Consider the following 18,152-nt stretch of genomic DNA (forward strand, 5'->3'; position numbering starts at 1 on the left):
AAACTGTGTGATGGCGTGAAATTTGGAAACTAAACCTGGCCCCTCCCCTTCTGCATAAAATTTAAATTCCTCAGAAAGAAAACCACCTGCGTTCAGCAAAAACAATCAGGAAGATGTTGCAGAAACAGCTTGGAACAGTCAGAATAACAAAGCAGCCAAGCCTTATGGTATTAATTGCTCATAGAACAAGAGTTACGTCTGGTATCTCACAGCCGCAATGGATGTTTACACTGCACACGTCATTACCACTGTTTTGGCTAATGTGGCTGATTCCAGAGATATTTTTATATTTCTGCCCAAATCTGTAAATGTCTGCTGGGAAACAACCAGGGACACTGTTTATGACTGTTTCTCTAACACACATAAGTTTGGCCATAAACACACTCTGCTGGTCTATCCCCTGCAGCTATTTTTAACCTAAAGTCAACACAGCACCCAGTTTAATGACTCTGCTGGATTCCAGTCTATTTTACTCCCGTCCTGGTACAGCACTTACTACAAAATAACACTGATATGAAATTGAAATATTATTTTGATAAGTCCAAGCAAATAACTTGATCACAAATATACAAATCAAACTGAAGCCAAATTAACATCTTATTGTAGCTGACTTTGTGCATCAAGATCATGGAATCCAGTTTTCCATAGCAAAACTGCATCAATCACAGCTAGAAGATGTTCCTGGTATCAAAACATAGGTAAAAATAATGGAAAATGTCCAATTTAACTTCGGCTAAAACATCCTTCCAAAAAAATCCTGGAAGCAGTGGTCTAAATCAGTTCAAAAAGATAATCACTTTTGGAGGTCGTATGTGCAATGGCCCATAACAGTATTTCTTAAAGACACACACAAACTGATCCACTAATATAACAACCTTCTGGTGTGTGCTGAGAGTTTGTTATGTGTGAACACATAATGACAATAAAGGATACTTCTTCTTCTTCTTCTTCTTCTTCTGGGTAACGATAATTGCAAGAAATTTAAGTTTGCAGCTCACCTCTCCAGGTAGAACGATGATTTATGCTCAGTTGAGATGCTTTTGGCCCATCACATGCTGTTCTGAACAGTGCTGAAAGGACAGAAGGAAAAGGTGAAGGAAGGAGTTGTGGAGCAGGATTGTTGGGTCTGCAGTTGCCATGCAACAATGAAGTTGGGCTGTTGCTGCTGTGTTTGTTTATGGTGTAAAAATAAACACGTTTTCACATTAGAAATGCTATTTGTCTTCCCTGTGTCCTTTCATCACACTTGTTACTTATTTTCCTCCCTTTCCTCCTGTCACTTTCACTTTCTTTTTCATACTTCTTTGTCATTTACCTTCCTGTTTTCTTACTGACATTCATATCTCTATTTCAATCACCCTCCACGCTTAATTAGTTGTTATTGTTACCTGGAATAACCTCTCCTCTCCTCTTCTCCCCTTCTCTCTTTTCCTCTCAGCCAATCTTCCAAACTTGGTCATGTTATTCGTTCTGCCGCCAAACACGGAGCTTTAAACAACATCCATCACACAGGAGTGGGCTCTGGACTTTACTCTGTTTCTATTTTAACTGGACTCGCTCAGACAGCAGCCATGGCTCGCTGCAGGAGCTACTTGCGAGGACTTGCTATCTGTGTTACTGTGTTGCTACTGGTAAGCACACTGCTAATTGTTAACTGCATGTTTGTGTGGGCTGTCGGAGGTGATTGGATCTTTAAAAAATGAAAATTTTAAAAAGGTAATCTTAAAAAATTCTAATGGTCTAAAATCTTAATCTACTATTTTTGAAATACACAGTGTGTCATTCAGGTGTTGATTACATGTGCTAATTAATGAAGTTCAATGTAACTACAGTCTTGTAAACAGAAGGTGAAAAGCAGAAACAGTATGTTTGTTTTTAACTTTTTTTCTTTTACTTATAATTTTGTAGACATGTAATTATTTTTGCGTTGAGCACGTACAAAATTTAGTTTCATTCTGGGTTCAAATACATATTTGTGATAATTGTGGTAATAACTAGCAACTGCTTTCTGGTAGCAGGTGCAAGATTATATTTGTCTAATTTTTGGCAACTATTATATGTTGCGTTTAAATCCAATCAATCTTTATTTATAAAGCACTTTAAAATACCCAGCACAGGACCAAAGTGCTGTACATTAAATATGTTAAGAACAATAAAATAAAACAAAACAATAAAAATAAAACACATAATACATAAAAACTTAAAGCAGCCCTATATTTAAAACGAGAGAAAACAGCATAGAATCAACTTTTTTTCTTGTTTTTTTGGGTGAAGTATTTGTTTTCATGTATTCTTAATACTTATCTAAACATTAAAATATTTTAGGTGGTGTGTTATGTTGCCAAAATCTTGCACTGTGTGGTACTCAAAAAGATTTTCTTTTATTTAAAGTAAACATTTAGTCTTGATTTAATCTTTTTACTAATAAATCTCTCTTCACTACACTAAAACACTAAAATAATGTGGAGGTCTTTTAGCAACAATTTTAGAACCTTCACTTTTTAAGTTCATAAGAGGAAGGAAGGAGGCAGGGGACTAGGGAGTGTCATAACCACGGTCTAGGACGAAACAACAAAGATCCATGAGTACATCAGGAAGATGGCCTCACAACTGATAGTGTGCTTAGTGAATACCTCAGGCAGCAGAAACCAGAGAAAGGAGAGGAGCAAGAAGAGGAACCATCATGGGAGGACAAGCCCCTGCATGGTACATTTTGCATCTCTGTGGTTGTGAATGCTGGGGCTCAAACTCAGGAGCTTACTTGGTGCTCCACTAAGTTTAAGCAACATCTAGAAATAATAGAAATAAATGTGTGAGTGTTTTTATTGTTTTTTTCTGTTCATTTAAACTGCGTAAGACAAGTTGCAGAGAGAATATTCACTAAGTAAGCCAACAGAGGCTGGGAATGTGGAAGTCAAAGAATGAGACAACCATGAGTGTTTAAGGTGTAGTTGGACTGTTTTGGAAAGTTTCAACTTGCTGACTGTGAGACAGATTACATTTGTGATATAAAGCTGTCAGAGTTCCCAGTCTCTCTGGGGAAGAGAAGGCATTTCACAGGAATGTTTCTGCTGTTAAAGACTTCCTGATCTGTGAACCCAACCAACAGCCACTTTTGTGTAAACCAGTTTGAGTCATTGCCTTTTACTATTTTTATTCTTTATTCATTTTTATTATGCAGGTGTCTGGGTTTGTGATGATTGGTGCTGCTTTTTCCCCCATTGATGATATACCTGTTGCAGAGGTAAAATGGGATTTTTTTCACCACACTTTTTTATACAAGAATCAACTATGTAGTGAAACAGCTCTAATTTCACATTATATTTCCTCAGACTCATAGTTGACATTTTATAACACAACTTCTACTTTCTTGTAAGATTCTGGTGCATACATTATCCACAATGCAACTGTGAGCCTGCCACTTGTAATGTAGCTTGGACTCTAGCACAGATAGATAGATAGATAGATAGATAGATAGATAGATAGATAGATAGATAGATAGATAGATAGATAGATAGATAGATAGATAGATAGATAGATAGATAGATAGATAGATAGATAGATAGATAGATAGATAGATAGATAGATAGATAGATAGATAGATAGATAGATAGATAGATAGATACATACATACATACATACATACATACATACATACATACATACATACATACATACATACATACTAATCAACGTGTATGATTTCCAAAGTTCTTTCTATTTTTTGCTAAAAACAGACTATGGTTAAATAAAGGCATATTTGAATATATATAATAATTATAATAATATAATTGTGTATTGCTGTGCTGTTATTAGTTACTGCATTTAGTAGTTATTTTATACATTTTCATTTTTACATATTTTATCTTTTATATTATTGCTAAATAGTACCCATCCCCCGTCATTTGGTTATAGTTTGCTTCCAAGTAGCCAGACCTTCTTGAAGTCTTTAGAGTGGTCTTTAATATAGTTTCCCAGGATTTCTGAGGGTCTTTCAAAGTTTTCTTTGGACACTGGCTGCTTTATCCTCACTTTCATTCCAGCCAGTACTTGACAATTTTAGAGGATTGATTTCTTTTTTTAGCCACAGAAAACCAACTTAAGAATAATTCAAGCACAAAAAGGCACCTAACTCGAACAATGAATCAGTGTTATGTGACAATCAACTTCACCAATAAATTAATTTTCAGTAGCATCTTCAAGCACTTCATTACCGGAAGTGTGTCACAAACATGTCACTTTTTCCTATTTCTTTTGTTGAATCTATAAAAATGCCAAAGATGGCACAGTTTTACAGACATAAAATGATATTTTTGCACCAACAAGGTGATTCCCAGAGAGCTAGCAGCTGAAAACTTGGCATATCTCAACATGGTGTGCTATGTGTCCTTAAAATATCTGAGGAACCTGGACAAGGAGTGGGCAAAAGAAGTGCCAGGCCTAAAGACTAACAACAGCAGATGAGTGGTATCTCAAAGTCATGTCCTAAATAGGAAAAGGACTTGCAAGGATCTGGCACATAATCTAAAAGATGCATCTGGACCTTCTGCTCCACACTGCATCACAAGTGTGTGATTGTGTGTGAATGGGTGAATGACTCTATGTCGTGTAAAACACTTTGGGGTCCTTAGCGACTAAGTAAAGCGCTATACAAATGCAGGCTATACCATTTACCATTTCTGCTGATCCTGTTCATTGCCTCATTAGAAATGGTCTCAGATACTGTTCTGCATATTCAATAGTTGTTATTATAAATATTTGTTATTTATTCCTTTTGTTTAGGTTAAATAAAATATATTTGTTATCTGACGTTCTCTCTTTCAGTTGTTTGACCAGCTGTCCATTAGTAATGGCTTACTGGTCCTGCAGGTGTTTGGTCCACTCACAATGGTTTTGTCTGTTCTGGGCATATCTGCTGCCTCTTTGGACTACAAATCTTTGCTGTTGGTGGTGAGTAACACAAATTCATACATGTGTTTGTTAAAATAAGATAAGATGAGATAAGATAAGATAAGATAAAATAAAATAAACTTTATTAGTCCCACGCATGGAAAATGAGTTTTGTTAAAGCAGTAAAGCAGATAAGATAACATAAAATAAATTTGTACATTTTTTCTATGTACAAAGTTGCATAGAAAAAAATAGAGAACAAACACTGGAATAAGATATCCATAAGATACTGTACACAATAAAATAGAATAAAATAAAATACTATATGCAATCGAATAAAATAGAATACAAATGCTATATACAATTGAGTATAATACAACGATGCCAGAAAAAGAGTAATGCACTTAGTGTTGTTGCTATTGCACATGTGTGGATGTGTGTGTTTGTTCAGTTGAAGTCTTTGTTGTGGAGTCTGACAACAGTGGTGAGGAAAGACCTGCAAAATCTCTCCGTCCCACACCGTGGGTGACGCAGCCTGCCACTGAAGGAGCTGCTCAGTGCTGTCAGAGTCTCCTGCATGGGGTGAGAGATGTTGTCCAACAGGGATGACAGCTTAGCCACCATTCTCCTGTCACTCTCCACCTCCACTGGGTCCAGAGCGCATCCTAGAACAGAGCTGGCCCTTCTGATCAGCCTGTTCAGTCTCTTCCTGTCCCCAGCAGAGATGTTGCCGCCCCAGCAGACCACACCATAAAAGATAGCTGAGGCCACCACAGAGTCATAGAAGGTCTTCAGGAGTGGGCTCTTCACTCCACAAGTTCAAATGTAGCATCTTTGTGAGGATCCTAGCTGATACAAGTATTCCCAACCCCTAATCCCTAATTGCATATATACGAAAACATAATTTTAACCCAAATTCTAAAGCTAAGTTTGAAGCTGCTGTCCCTAAATGAGGCTGACCCCCAAATGCCCCTGTGTTCCAAAAATGTCCTCACTACAAAGGTTATTGGTCCAAAGTGGTCCCCCAAAACATACACATACAAGTACAAACACACACACTAGAGTAGTGGCATTAACCTGTAATCTTTTTTCCAGTTTTCTGCTCTGACATTTGTGGAGTTTGTGGCACTAATGATCGTTGCCTCACCCCTGGTTCAGGTTCAAGCTCAGGTAACTACCTGTTCGTTTCACTTACTGTATTTTTAGACAGTCCTTGCTTTCTTGTCACCAGTGCCCCCTGGAGGTATGCAATGACTATGAAATATGAAACCGTTATCTTTGGGCTGTAAACTGACTAAATAAGTAATAAAGTAATACAGATGAAAGTTAATTACTCTTAAAACTCTGCTTGTGTTTGTGTATCACTCTTCAAACGTTTATATTATTTACTGTAGATGGACTTTGCCGTGGATGAATTGTTTCTCAATGTGACACCCCTACACAAAGCAGCAGCTGACATCCAGAAAGAATTAAATAAGCTTCAGACGTCGGTAAGTGAAACAAAGAAAAAAAATAAGGATAAAGAAATGAAAAAGTGATATAACTTTTTAGTTTTTCCTGTTGTCCTGTTGTCATAGCAACAACTATGACCTAATTTTATAGACATATATGACCTGAATGAGTAATTCAACACCAAGACTAATGATAACCTTGAGCTTTAACTGATGATAATATTTGTGTGTTTTCAAGGACTCCTGTTGTGGTTTGAGGAAATTTGAAGACTGGGATAATCAGCTTCCTTTTTCCTGTATCTGCACACCTCCTACAACCACCTATACCAGTGAGTCAAGGTATGTTAAGACTGGATTTTAGATAGATTAGCTGAATATTGAATTGTAGAGTCATTTTTTATCTAATTTTTTAAAATAATTTCTATTTCATACGTTTAGAAAATGTGTAATTTGCTTGAGTTTTTAGCTGTTTTTCAGAATAAGGTAGGGTACACCCTACAATATAGGGTCACAACAACAGAGGCGACTGTTGTTGTGATTTGCCACTGTATAAATAAAATTGAAATGAACTGAATATTTAAGTTTAATACATTTTTAAATTATTTAGCTGTCGATCAACGTCCCTACCCTTACCTATGGTAAAGAGCTGTGGGTAGTGACCACTCCCCCTGCGGCCCGGCCCCAGCGGAAGAAGATGGATGGATGGGTTGTCTTGGCTCTTAAATTTTGGCTTTCTGTTTTTGCCCACAGATCTCAGCCTGGTAATTCCAGCTCATATGAGCCTTGTGTGATGGTGGGAAGTAACCAGCAGTTTGTGCACTCCAAGGTAAATATTTGCTTCAGGATTTTGTTCTTCTTCTATCATTAATTTTCACACAGTTCTACTATTTCCTCAGCATCTTTCTTTCTACAATTCTCCAGTGTTTTCTCCCTTTCTCTGGTTATTTTTTCTTTTTTCTTGCTCTCCTTTACTAGTTTCCCTGATTATCCTTTTTTCTTATGTTTTGTTCTATTTTACTATTTTCTATTATACTTTTAAATTTACATTTTCCATCTTCCCACTGTACATCTTCGATCCAGTGGCAGTCTGGTTTAGTCTTTCTATTCTTTAGTTCAGTTAATCTTTTATAATGTTGTTTAGTTATAAAGACAAACAGAAGCAAATAAACGCAAAGGGAAATTTGACTTATGTACGCCAAAAACAGACGTTTTTTTAATCATGTTGATTCTTCACCTTTATATTTTTGGCAGCCCTGTGGTCCCATCCTAAAGAGCTACCTGAGTTTCCCAGTCAAGCTCAGAATAGGAATCATTTCAGCTTTCGCCACCATTGCAGTAAGAAAAAAAACACTCAGCTTTTTTTTTTTATCTTACTTTAAAACCAAGATCCATATCTTTTTTTTTAATATATAAAGAGTTGAAAAGAGAACAAACTCCAGCTGCTTGAAGAAATTAACAAATGCATGAATGCAAAAATTCTAAAATCTAAAAGTTATGATTGTAGATATGTTTGCATGATTGAGGAAGAGGCTATATGGTTGTTCTATACCCATATAAACGTGGTTTATATGGGTATAAAAGGATTAGAGGAGAAATTTAAGTTCATAGAAGTTCCCAAGACATGAATTTTAATTTCTGGAAATGTCTAGTTTATATATGTGCTTGTCTAGAATTTCTGGAAGAGTTTCTCTGATAGTGTCCATCCATTCTAAAACACTGGAAGTTTCAAGAAAAGCTTTTACTCTATGATTTCATTGCAAAATTGATTGTTTGGAAACAGGTTGACCCTAATGGTCCACCTGTGCAATCGCCTTGCAATCAAAATCGTTTGCTCAGATTCAGGGTGTTACACAGAAATTTGATTTCAGTCTCAACCAGCCAAAAGTGCAACAAGAAAAAGTCACCAGGCAACCACTGATTTTTCCCTTTTGCAAGGCAATTGCAGTGCAATTTTTACTGTGATGAATAATGATGTATAAAATATTATACACAGTGTGTGTGTGTGTGTGTGTGTGTGTGTGTGTGTTGCAGATAACAGCCATTGCTCTGTGTCTTGCTTTGGGTCTGGAGAAATACTGGAAGAAGCCTCCAGTTGAAACTACAGTCGACGACTACGACAGAGTGAAATACCAACCTAAACCTTCCCTCACCTGACCTCTGACCCCCTTTCACCCAAAATTAAGACAACGATACTAATGCGCTTCCACTCTCTGGGCTTCTGGTGCTGATGAGATGGTCCAGAATGAACACATGGTGCTTTATGGAGCTGTTGCCTGAAAATGCTAATTTGGTGTATATGGTGTAAAACATTTCCTTCTTGAAATGTTCATCTTGTGTTTAATGGAAGGGGATCAAAACAATAGATACTTAAACTTTTCATTGTAGCAAAATACCTTCATGTATTCAGTAGCAGAAGCAAATTTCTAACAGCAGCATCCTGATGGCATCAGCTTTAACCACTACAGCTGCTTCCCATATCAACATGGAAATTTCTGTTACTGTTTAAACATGCTTCTGGTATCTAGTTAGCACAAAGCAGGTGCCATCATTAATCATTAATCTTTAGCAGCTAACTTGTGTTTTTGCAGAATGACAGTCTTTTATGGGCATAATCATTGTTTTTTGGAGGAAAATCTAAAGGATGTTAGTCTGTTTTAGACATTTTTTAAAAATAAATTGGCAATCGCTCTATTTGCAAAAACTAAAATAGGAAGTCTGGGTTTTTGGGTCTAGAATCAGTTATAAATAATTATTTTAGTCTTTTAACTCCATTCAGAGGACTGCTTTAGGACTGTTTTGCAAATGCCTCTGGACAAATTGCCACCATTTTCAGAACAATCACAGTAACAGAGGGTGTAACGGCTCTCCTGGATCTGCTCCATATTAATTCTGATTGGTTGTAAAACTACATTTTTTGGGGTAGGCAAATGTTATTACAGGAGCATATTTAAACAGTGGCTTATTTGTCTTGTCTCACAACTATTTAACGGAACTTGTGACCAGTTGTGATGGCATGCCACACATGGTAAGCTCCACACCTCATCACCCGTTGATTCACTTTAGTTTAATTTACAGTCACTACTTTAAAATATTCTATTTATTGTTCAATATCGTTTCTTTATTAAATATATTCATTTTTCCATCACACCTTCCAATGTTTATATGGCGTGCACACATATTAACCTTGCAAGGTCAAAGTTCTGTTCTATGTTATATTAATACATCTTTCTTTGTTTGAGTTACCTGGGGGTTGGTGTCTCCTCCTGTCTGGCAAAAGGTGTGGCAAAGGGCTGGGAGACCTGAAGTACTGCTGACAGCCTAATTGGATTGCACCACATGCTTCATTGCCTGGGGGGTGTTTCATGTTTGTTTAAATGTTTTGTATTAGTTGGTTATATGGCAGCCATCTTGTTTTCCCCCGTGTGTGTCATTTGGTTTAGCTAAACCAGTATTTAAGTCCCCCTGTGTGTCATTTCAGCAGGTCAGTTTACCATATGTTTGTTTGAGGTTTTGTTAATTATTATCTTGAGTTTAGTCTGTTGAGTTGACCTCTTTTATTGGTCTGCCTGTTTAAGTTTTGGCTTTGTTAAATATATTTTCATATTTTTGGGTCAATAAAACCCGTTTTTTGAATTAAAACCACCGGTGTCCTTTATGCTTTACTGCTTGGTCCCTGACACCAGTGTTGGTCAAGTTACCTGAAAAAAGTAATCAGTAACTAATTACTGATTACTTCCCCCCAAAAGTAATCCCGTTACTTTACTGATTACTTATTTTCAAAAGTAATTAATTACTTAGTTACTTTTTAAAAACACAATTTACAACCTGAATAGGTAATAAAGTGATAGATCTTTCAGCCCAATTCTACTTTTTCTACATAATCCATCATACAAAATGTAATCAAATGGAAAAGTCTCCTTTTTTTAACTTGTGAATTTCCCATTACGTCGTAGCGCACTCGGTGCTTGCTTGGAAGTTTAGGGTTTTTTTCGCTATAAAAAGAAGTTTTCTTCCCACTCACAACGGACACTAATGTTTTTGTCACTTTTTACGGAATCAAACTCAAAGTAAGGTCAGTACTTCCACGCTTTAAACGCTGCATGCTCATACTCTCTCCCGTACTCGATATATTATCCATTGTTGATCTGCACACAGCTGTTGTCACGAACGTCGCACTCGCTTACGTCATTGTCATGAGACATTATCGCAAAAAAATCACGGTTTTAGTAACGCAGTAATGCAGCGTTCCTACAGGAAAGTAACGGTAATCTAATTACCGTTTTTGCGAGAGTAATCCCTTACTTTACTCGTTGCTTTAAAACAGTAACGGGTTACTGCCCATCTCTGCTTGTGACACATTAATAAGTCTCTAACAGACTATAATATTTTTGCTGTCATTTAACGGTATGCGCTAGGTGTAAGTTTCTTTTCTCTGTATTTCAGCATGTTTGAAAACTTTCTCCACTTGTGGTATTTATGTGATGTTTGCAAAATCAGTGCCAGTAACACAATCAGCTGTACTGAAAGACTACTGGGGCACAAACATACCTCTAAATAAGGAGGCAGATGCTAAAAACAGCTTTTATTTTCAATATTTGAAGAGTGATTATTATTATTATTATTATTATTTCCAGTATACAGGAGTTCTCTCCTACTCGCCTGATAGCCTGCATCATCTGCGTTTGTTTGGCATTTCAAGCTGCAACCTGAAGATGGCAGCGATGGACATTTTGCAGCAAGTCAATGTGTGGGTGGTGTGCTTTGTAAAATTAAATTCTTAAATCTGAACTTGTTTCTAATCATCTTCAGTGACTAAAACCCTCAAGGAAAAAAGTTTGAAAGTAAAATGTTAATTCCACATGGAAACATTTCTTTATAAAGAACATTACCACAAACAGACATTTACTATTTTATCCAACTGGAAGCCTCTCCTTTTATATACAGGGCTCAAAGAAAATGGGAACACTTTTTAATCAGAGTTCAGCATTGAGCCAATTAAACTTGTGGATTATTGACCTGGTTGGTTAGGTAGTAGAAGTTTTTTTTTTTTAATCTGTTTAAGCTGCTTTGGTGCAATAGAGAGACAACAGTGAGACAACCACCAGAACAGGAATGGTTTTACAGGCAGAGGCCAATGAGTCTTTTTTCCTCCTCATCTTTTCTGACTGCTTTTTGTTTTTACTAGTTTTGCATTTGGTTAGGCTCAATGTCACTGCTGGGGTTATGAGATGATACCTGGAGTTTATATAAGTAGTCCAACTCCTCCAGGATGGCACATCAACAATACTTGCCATTGCCAGAAGGTTTGCTGTGTCTCAGCACAGTCTCAAGAGCTTAGAGGAGATTCCAGGTGACAGGCAGTTAGTCTAGGAATGTCATGGATCGCTGTGTGGCAGGCAGGATGAGGACCCAATCGCAAAACTCACACACACGGGGATGAACTCAAAAAACACAGCTTTATTGCTGGCCACGAGAAACAATACAAAATAAACTAAACTGGGAAAACTAAAGCACAAGGAGAGAGAAACAGGGAAATCCACACAGCATGAGGGAGAACGCGACGCCGAACAGAGGGAGATGCAGACAGAAATACACAGAGGGTTAACGAGGAAAGTGGGAACACACGGGGAACACAGGTGACACTGATAATCATAACGAGACAGGGCGGGGTGAACTGAACATGACATGTACAGGCGTGAGAGTCACAAAGTAAACAGGAAGTGCACAGAGGTTCAGACAGGAGGAGAGAGAGCACGGGGAAAACACAGACATAACGGGCTGGGGAAACATGAAACAACCACAAAGGGAGACGAGGGCTCATAAATACATAGAGGGCACACAGGGGGAAGAGAGAGCACGGGGAGAACTTAGACATAATGGGCAGGGGAAACATGGAATAAAACATAAGGAGAGACGAGGGCTCACAGATACACAGAGGGGCACACAGGGGGTAAAAGCCATGAAGGGAAAACACTTAGGGAACAACACAACAGGGCAACTCAGAAAACATGGCCTAAGCAAGGAACAAAATACAAAAATACAAGGAACTAAGAATACTGGGCCCACATGGCCCAGGACCATGACATCACCCCCCCCCCCCCCTAAAGGGCTGGCTCCCGACAGCCCAAACCCGAGAAACAAAACAAAAACAGAAAACAACCCACCCAGGGCGGGAGGCGGGGGATCAGGACGGAGGGACCAGAACGGGAAACAAAACAAACAACAGAAAACACAGGAGCACATGACCATAGTCCAAATAAAGTTCAGGGGGCCGACCCAGAGCCCACAGGCACAAGAGTTCACGGGTCACACGGTCGGGGGGCCGACCAGGCGGGTGGCACAGGTGACAGAGCTGGTCCGGAGGCCGGCCGCGCGGAAGGCAGCGGCGGCGGCGAAGGAGACGACGGAGCAGTTCAGGGGGACGACCGCGCGGAAGGCAGCGGCGGCGGCGAAGGAGACGACGGAGCAGTTCAGGGGGCCGACCGCGCGGAAGGCAGCGGCGGCGGCGAAGGAGACGACGACGGAGCAGTTCAGGAGGCTGGCCGCGCGGAAGGCGGCGGCGGCGGCGAAGGAGACGACGACGGAGCAGTTCAGGAGGCCGGCCGCGCGGAAGGCGGCGGCGGCTCTCCAGTCTCAGGCGTGCTGGCCATGGCCTGGTGGGCACAGGACCAGTCGAGGCATGACCAGACGAGGCAGGACCAGGCGATGACGGGGCCGGACCAGGCGAAGCACAGGCCGGAGCCGCAGCAGGCAAAGCAGAAGCCGGAGCCGCAGCAGGCAGAGCAGAAGCAGAGACCGAAGCCGGACCGGGCGACGTTGAAGGCGATGCAGAGGCCGGACCGGGCGTGGGTGCAGCTGATGCAGAGGCCGGACCGGGCGTGGGTGCAGCTGATGCAGAGGCCGGACCAGACCACGTCTGAACGGGCCCCTTGGACCCTCCAGCGGAGACGAGGAGGTGCTGGCCGGGCTGACCTGAGCCGCCAGCGGAGACGAGGAGCGGCTGGAGAGGTTCCCCTGAACCCCCAGCGGAGACGAGGAGCGGCTGGAGGGGTTCCCCTGAACCCCCAGCGGAGACGAGGAGCGGCTGGAGGGGTTCCCCTGAACCCCCAGCGGAGACGGATGCAGAGCCAGCAGGTGCAGAGACTTTTGGCTGAGGGGACGCTAACTGTAGCTGCACAGGGCACGCAGTCAGCTTAGGATGCAACGGCTGGGGCTGTGCAGGGCAAACAGTCTGTCCAAAGTTTGTCAGCACCACGCAGTCCTCAGCTGGCGGAGAAAGCTCACAAAGGCTTCCAGCTGAGGTTGGCAGTGTCTGAGCGGGTTGCTGTGCTATGAACTGAGCTGGTGACAGAGGTAATGACAGAGCTAATAATGACTGAGCCGTTAACTGAACAAGCAATGGAGTAAGACACTGAGGTGGTAACAGAGCGGATGACCGAGTGGGTAATGGAGCCGTTAACTGTGCTAAAGACTGAACTGGTGACAAAACAGGAAACTGTGCTAATAACTGAGCCACTGACTGAGTTATGGACAGCAATGCCAGTTGTAGTGGGAGTTGCGCTTGTGGTAGATTAGGTGTCTGGCTCTGGGCTGCTCTCCTCCGGGGAACAGGAATGGGTGCTGGGCCTGGCCGAACACCAGCCATCCCCACCCGAGGAACAGATACGGGTGCAGGGACGAGCTGGGCTCTGGCTGCCTTTACCCTGGGGGCCGGTGTAGGTGCAGGAGCTAGCTGGACCTCTGTCGCTCCCACCCGAGGAACTGAGACGGGTGCAGGAGTCGGCAGGGTCATGGCTGACCTCACCCGGGGAACCGGAACAGGAGCAGGCAAAGGCTGGGTGTCCATCAACCCCACCCGAGGAGCAGGTACGGGTGCCGGGATGAACTGCGCCTCTGCCAGGCTGGGGACAGAAGCAGGGACCAGCTGGACCTCAGCCACCCACTCCCGAGGAACTGGTACGGGAGCAAGGGAAAGCTGGGCCCGCACTGCCCTGGTTACAGGAACAGGAGGCGGAGAGTGAAGCACAGGAACAGAAACAGACACAGGGAAAATCGAGTTAGTGGAGCTAGAAGCAGTGTTAGTGAACAGAGATTCATGGCGAGTCACTCCTGGCAACTCTGTAGGCCTTAAGCTGTCCATGTTAGGAGTAGCAGTCTCTAAAACAGTCATAGCACAGGAAGATCCAGGTTTAGCAGAGTCAGAGTCAGTAATACCGAGCACAAAGGGATCCGTTGCGGACACAGGAGCATTCACACAAACGGTTTCTAAATATATAGGTTGGAGAGCAGCATAGTCCAGGAGTGAAGAAACACCATTCACAGTCTTATACTCAGCAGGTACAGGGACCTCAGAACTGTTAACTTCACGGTGTTGTTCATGAGTATGCAGCTCAACAATAGTCTTTTGCTTCTCTAAGGTGAGATTATCAGTCTGTGTGTTAATTGCTGCTGACCTGGGAGGAGCACAGGAAAAATAGTCACTCTGAAACATGGGCGTGAGGGTAGGTAATGCAGGTTCAGGATTAACCGACCCAGAATTACCAGACACGGAGTTAATGGCCTCTGGGATGACGCGCATGGAGCTTACAGTGCCAGGATTCTTTAATTCAGCATGAACAGCAGTCTCTAGGGGGGTAATGAACTCAGTCTCGTGCTTAATAGGTGCGGAGGTGAACTTAGAAACATTATGAGCCCTGGAAACACAGTCATATTCAAACTCACTATTCATTTCTGATGTGTTACGGACCTGAAAAACAGCGGACTCAGGAGCAGAATATTGTCCGAGTCGGTCCGACTTGGAAGTGGCATGGAAAAAACTGTCAGAGTCACTCACCACCGGAGTTTGCTCAGTAACTTTAGGGTGGCGACGGCGTGAGCGCCGTTTATTCCTGGGAACTGTGCCGTGAGTTCCCGAGGCAGTGGGCGCAGGCACTTCGGTGATGTCGGCTGGCTGAGCCGATGACGAACCGGGCTGCGCCGGAGAGACGGGGAGCTTGTGCAGCTCCGAGCGTGGAAGTCCCAGGAAGAGCGCAAAGGACTGCAGCGGAGATAGGCTGCTTGTCGGAGGCACGAAATCTCTCCTTGGCCGCCGAGTAACCCTCTTCTTTGCGCAGGACGTGGGCGGCGACTGGGGAGGTGAACCGGAAGTTGAGAAGGCCGGAGGAGTTGTGGCAGGCGATAGGCTGAATCCTCCAACTCTTATCACCGTGGGACGATGTGGGGAAAAGGCAGCAGCGTTTGCAGTTTGGAGGCTGCGCGGCCCACCTAGAGCCAATCGAGTCCCATAGAAGGCAGACTCGCGCTCCCGGGCATGCCGAGCCTCCTGCCTTCTCTCGTTAGGGAAGGCGGGGTCTGCACGCTGCCGGTTCCGTACAGAGTTTGCTGGGTCCATTACTGGTCGCGTTCTTCTGTCATGGATCGCTGTGTGGCAGGCAGGATGAGGACCCAATCGCAAAACTCACACACACGGGGATGAACTCAAAAAACACAGCTTTATTGCTGGCCACGAGAAACAATACAAAATAAACTAAACTGGGAAAACTAAAGCACAAGGAGAGAGAAACAGGGAAATCCACACAGCATGAGGGAGAACGCGACGCCGAACAGAGGGAGATGCAGACAGAAATACACAGAGGGTTAACGAGGAAAGTGGGAACACACGGGGAACACAGGTGACACTGATAATCATAACGAGACAGGGCGGGGTGAACTGAACATGACATGTACAGGCGTGAGAGTCACAAAGTAAACAGGAAGTGCACAGAGGTTCAGACAGGAGGAGAGAGAGCACGGGGAAAACACAGACATAACGGGCTGGGGAAACATGAAACAACCACAAAGGGAGACGAGGGCTCATAAATACATAGAGGGCACACAGGGGGAAGAGAGAGCACGGGGAGAACTTAGACATAATGGGCAGGGGAAACATGGAATAAAACATAAGGAGAGACGAGGGCTCACAGATACACAGAGGGGCACACAGGGGGTAAAAGCCATGAAGGGAAAACACTTAGGGAACAACACAACAGGGCAACTCAGAAAACATGGCCTAAGCAAGGAACAAAATACAAAAATACAAGGAACTAAGAATACTGGGCCCACATGGCCCAGGACCATGACAAGGAAAGCTGGATAGGGTTGTAGAAGGCCCTTAGACCATCAGCAGGATGGTATCTACTCCTTTGTGCAAGGAAGAATGGTATGAGCACTACAAGAGCAAGAATATGACTTCAAAATCAGATACAAACTTCATAACAAGCAGTGTAGACTGGGCACAGTGCTCACTCTGGAGCCCAAGTAGCATTTGAGATAGAATACCAGATTTGAAAGGTCCAACACTGGCCACCCAGCGGTCATAGGAGTCATATCCATGGAGCCACACACAGACACCCTACAGACTAGGCAACAGGACTCTACTGTTAGGTATCAGGATGGACCTATTTTTAGATTCTACTCTCATGTAGTAGGTCCCGAGTTCCCCCTGGTGCACATCAATGCCTGGCCTTGTGGCAGCCTGTAAAAGACAGTTACAGTTCATGGCGGATGAAGGAATTGATATCACTGACTAGGGATGGGTATCGTGTAGGTTTTATCTGACACCGGTGCCAAACCGGTATTTTTGAAATGGTGCCGGTGCTTAAACGGTGCTCGAACCGGTGCTTAAAGAATGGAGAACACAAACTTTGTCCAAAAGCCTCTCATGTTTAGCTGTTTTTTTTTTAAAAAAGATAACAATGTTAGCCTTTCCTGCAAATATAGGGCATGTATGGTATCGTTCTTGGCTGGAAGCAGTGCTTAAACAATGGAAAAAACACAAACTTTGTCCAAAAACCTCTCATGTTTAGCTGTTTCCCCGTTTTCTTTGGTCATTTTAGCCTTTTTTGGCCAGGGTGAGGGGAGTATCTGGCATCAAACAAGAAGACAGCCACATGTAACTACAACGGTGTTTGCTAGTTCACCTTACATGCATTAATTTAATAATGTGGTTAGCCTACTCAACGTAAATTACACACGGACAACATTAAGCTACTCGCCCAGAAAAGAACGGCTGCTGCTGCCATCATCATTCATCATCATTTCTGCTAAACTGGCAGGGCTAGGGGCCAGGACTCTCCTCTTCGGGTTCTCGGGGGATGTTGCTAACTCCGGGTCCGATAACAGGCACCACACCCACAGTAGATGTGTTGGTGTGAGGTCTCGCAGCAAGCTATCAAATACGGTGCATTTCTCGGCTTTTAACAAAACGCTATACGTCGCCAGGTTCGTCATCAGATTCGAGGTGTTACCTCCTTTGCACAGTATCACAGTATCACCTTAAAGCACTTGTTGCAGGCTGCTGAGTTTGCATCTTTTGCTCTGAAGTACAGCCAGACTTTTGACTGCTTCGCCTTGGGCATTTTTACTTTGTAGCTCTGCTCTAAAAGAACATATGTACCTGGGCTCGCCTACTATCCTTGCAAAGGTAAAATGATTGGCTAGAATCCAAAGTGTATGACATCTCAGCAAAAAATGCCATAATGGCACGGGATACCAGTACCCATCCCTACCACTGACTGCTCCCTCACCTGACCTACATCCAATAGAACTCCTCTGGGACGTTATGTTTCGATCCATCCGATGGCACCAGGCTGCACCTCAGTCTGTCAAGGAGCTCAGTGATTCCCTGGTCCAGCTTGGGAGAAAATCCTTACAGCACTATACATCATCTGACTAGAAGCATGCCCTGACATTATCAGGCATCATTTTGTTGCATCACTTTGATTTCAGGGGTCTTTTTGAAATTCAGCCCACTGACGGTTGATCTTCATACAT

At 42.6% G+C, this 18,152-nt stretch overlaps 1 protein-coding gene across 2 annotated transcripts; it reads left to right on the plus strand.

Moving 5' to 3' along the window:
• Positions 1–1,509: 1,509 nt before the first annotated feature.
• LOC146555431 (uncharacterized) lies at positions 1,510–9,981 on the plus strand. 2 transcript variants are annotated; one of them, XM_085252852.1, is made up of 9 exons: positions 1,510–1,631; positions 3,182–3,244; positions 4,825–4,950; positions 5,986–6,060; positions 6,285–6,380; positions 6,580–6,680; positions 7,092–7,167; positions 7,593–7,676; positions 8,373–9,981. In XM_085252852.1, the coding sequence occupies exons 1-9, from the start codon at positions 1,572–1,574 to the stop codon at positions 8,493–8,495; spliced, it is 804 nt and encodes a 267-aa protein (XP_085108978.1). In that variant the 5' UTR covers positions 1,510–1,571; the 3' UTR covers positions 8,496–9,981. The 2 variants fall into 2 exon arrangements, with proteins under 2 accessions (XP_085108978.1, XP_085108977.1); XM_085252851.1 differs by lacking the exon at positions 1,510–1,631 and adding an exon at positions 1,697–2,706.
• The last annotated feature ends 8,171 nt before the right edge of the window (positions 9,982–18,152 follow it).

Source organism: Mchenga conophoros, linkage group LG17 (assembly GCF_057382185.1).
Source record: "Mchenga conophoros isolate Kocher_MC1m ecotype Shallow Benthic linkage group LG17, M_conophoros_male_GT1.1, whole genome shotgun sequence".
NCBI lineage: Eukaryota > Metazoa > Chordata > Actinopteri > Cichliformes > Cichlidae > Mchenga > Mchenga conophoros.

What these genes read in the sequence shown, in the direction of transcription:
- LOC146555431 (XM_085252851.1), top strand. Translation starts at nt 2,599, where the DNA reads ATGGCCTCACAACTGATAGTGTGCTTAGTGAATACCTCAGGCAGCAGA. An exon ending in ATGATATACCTGTTGCAGAG is followed by an intron (nt 3,245 to 4,824) that starts GTAAAATGGGAT and finishes TCTCTCTTTCAG; the next exon opens with TTGTTTGACCAGCTGTCCAT. An exon ending in ACAAATCTTTGCTGTTGGTG is followed by an intron (nt 4,951 to 5,985) that starts GTGAGTAACACA and finishes TCTTTTTTCCAG; the next exon opens with TTTTCTGCTCTGACATTTGT.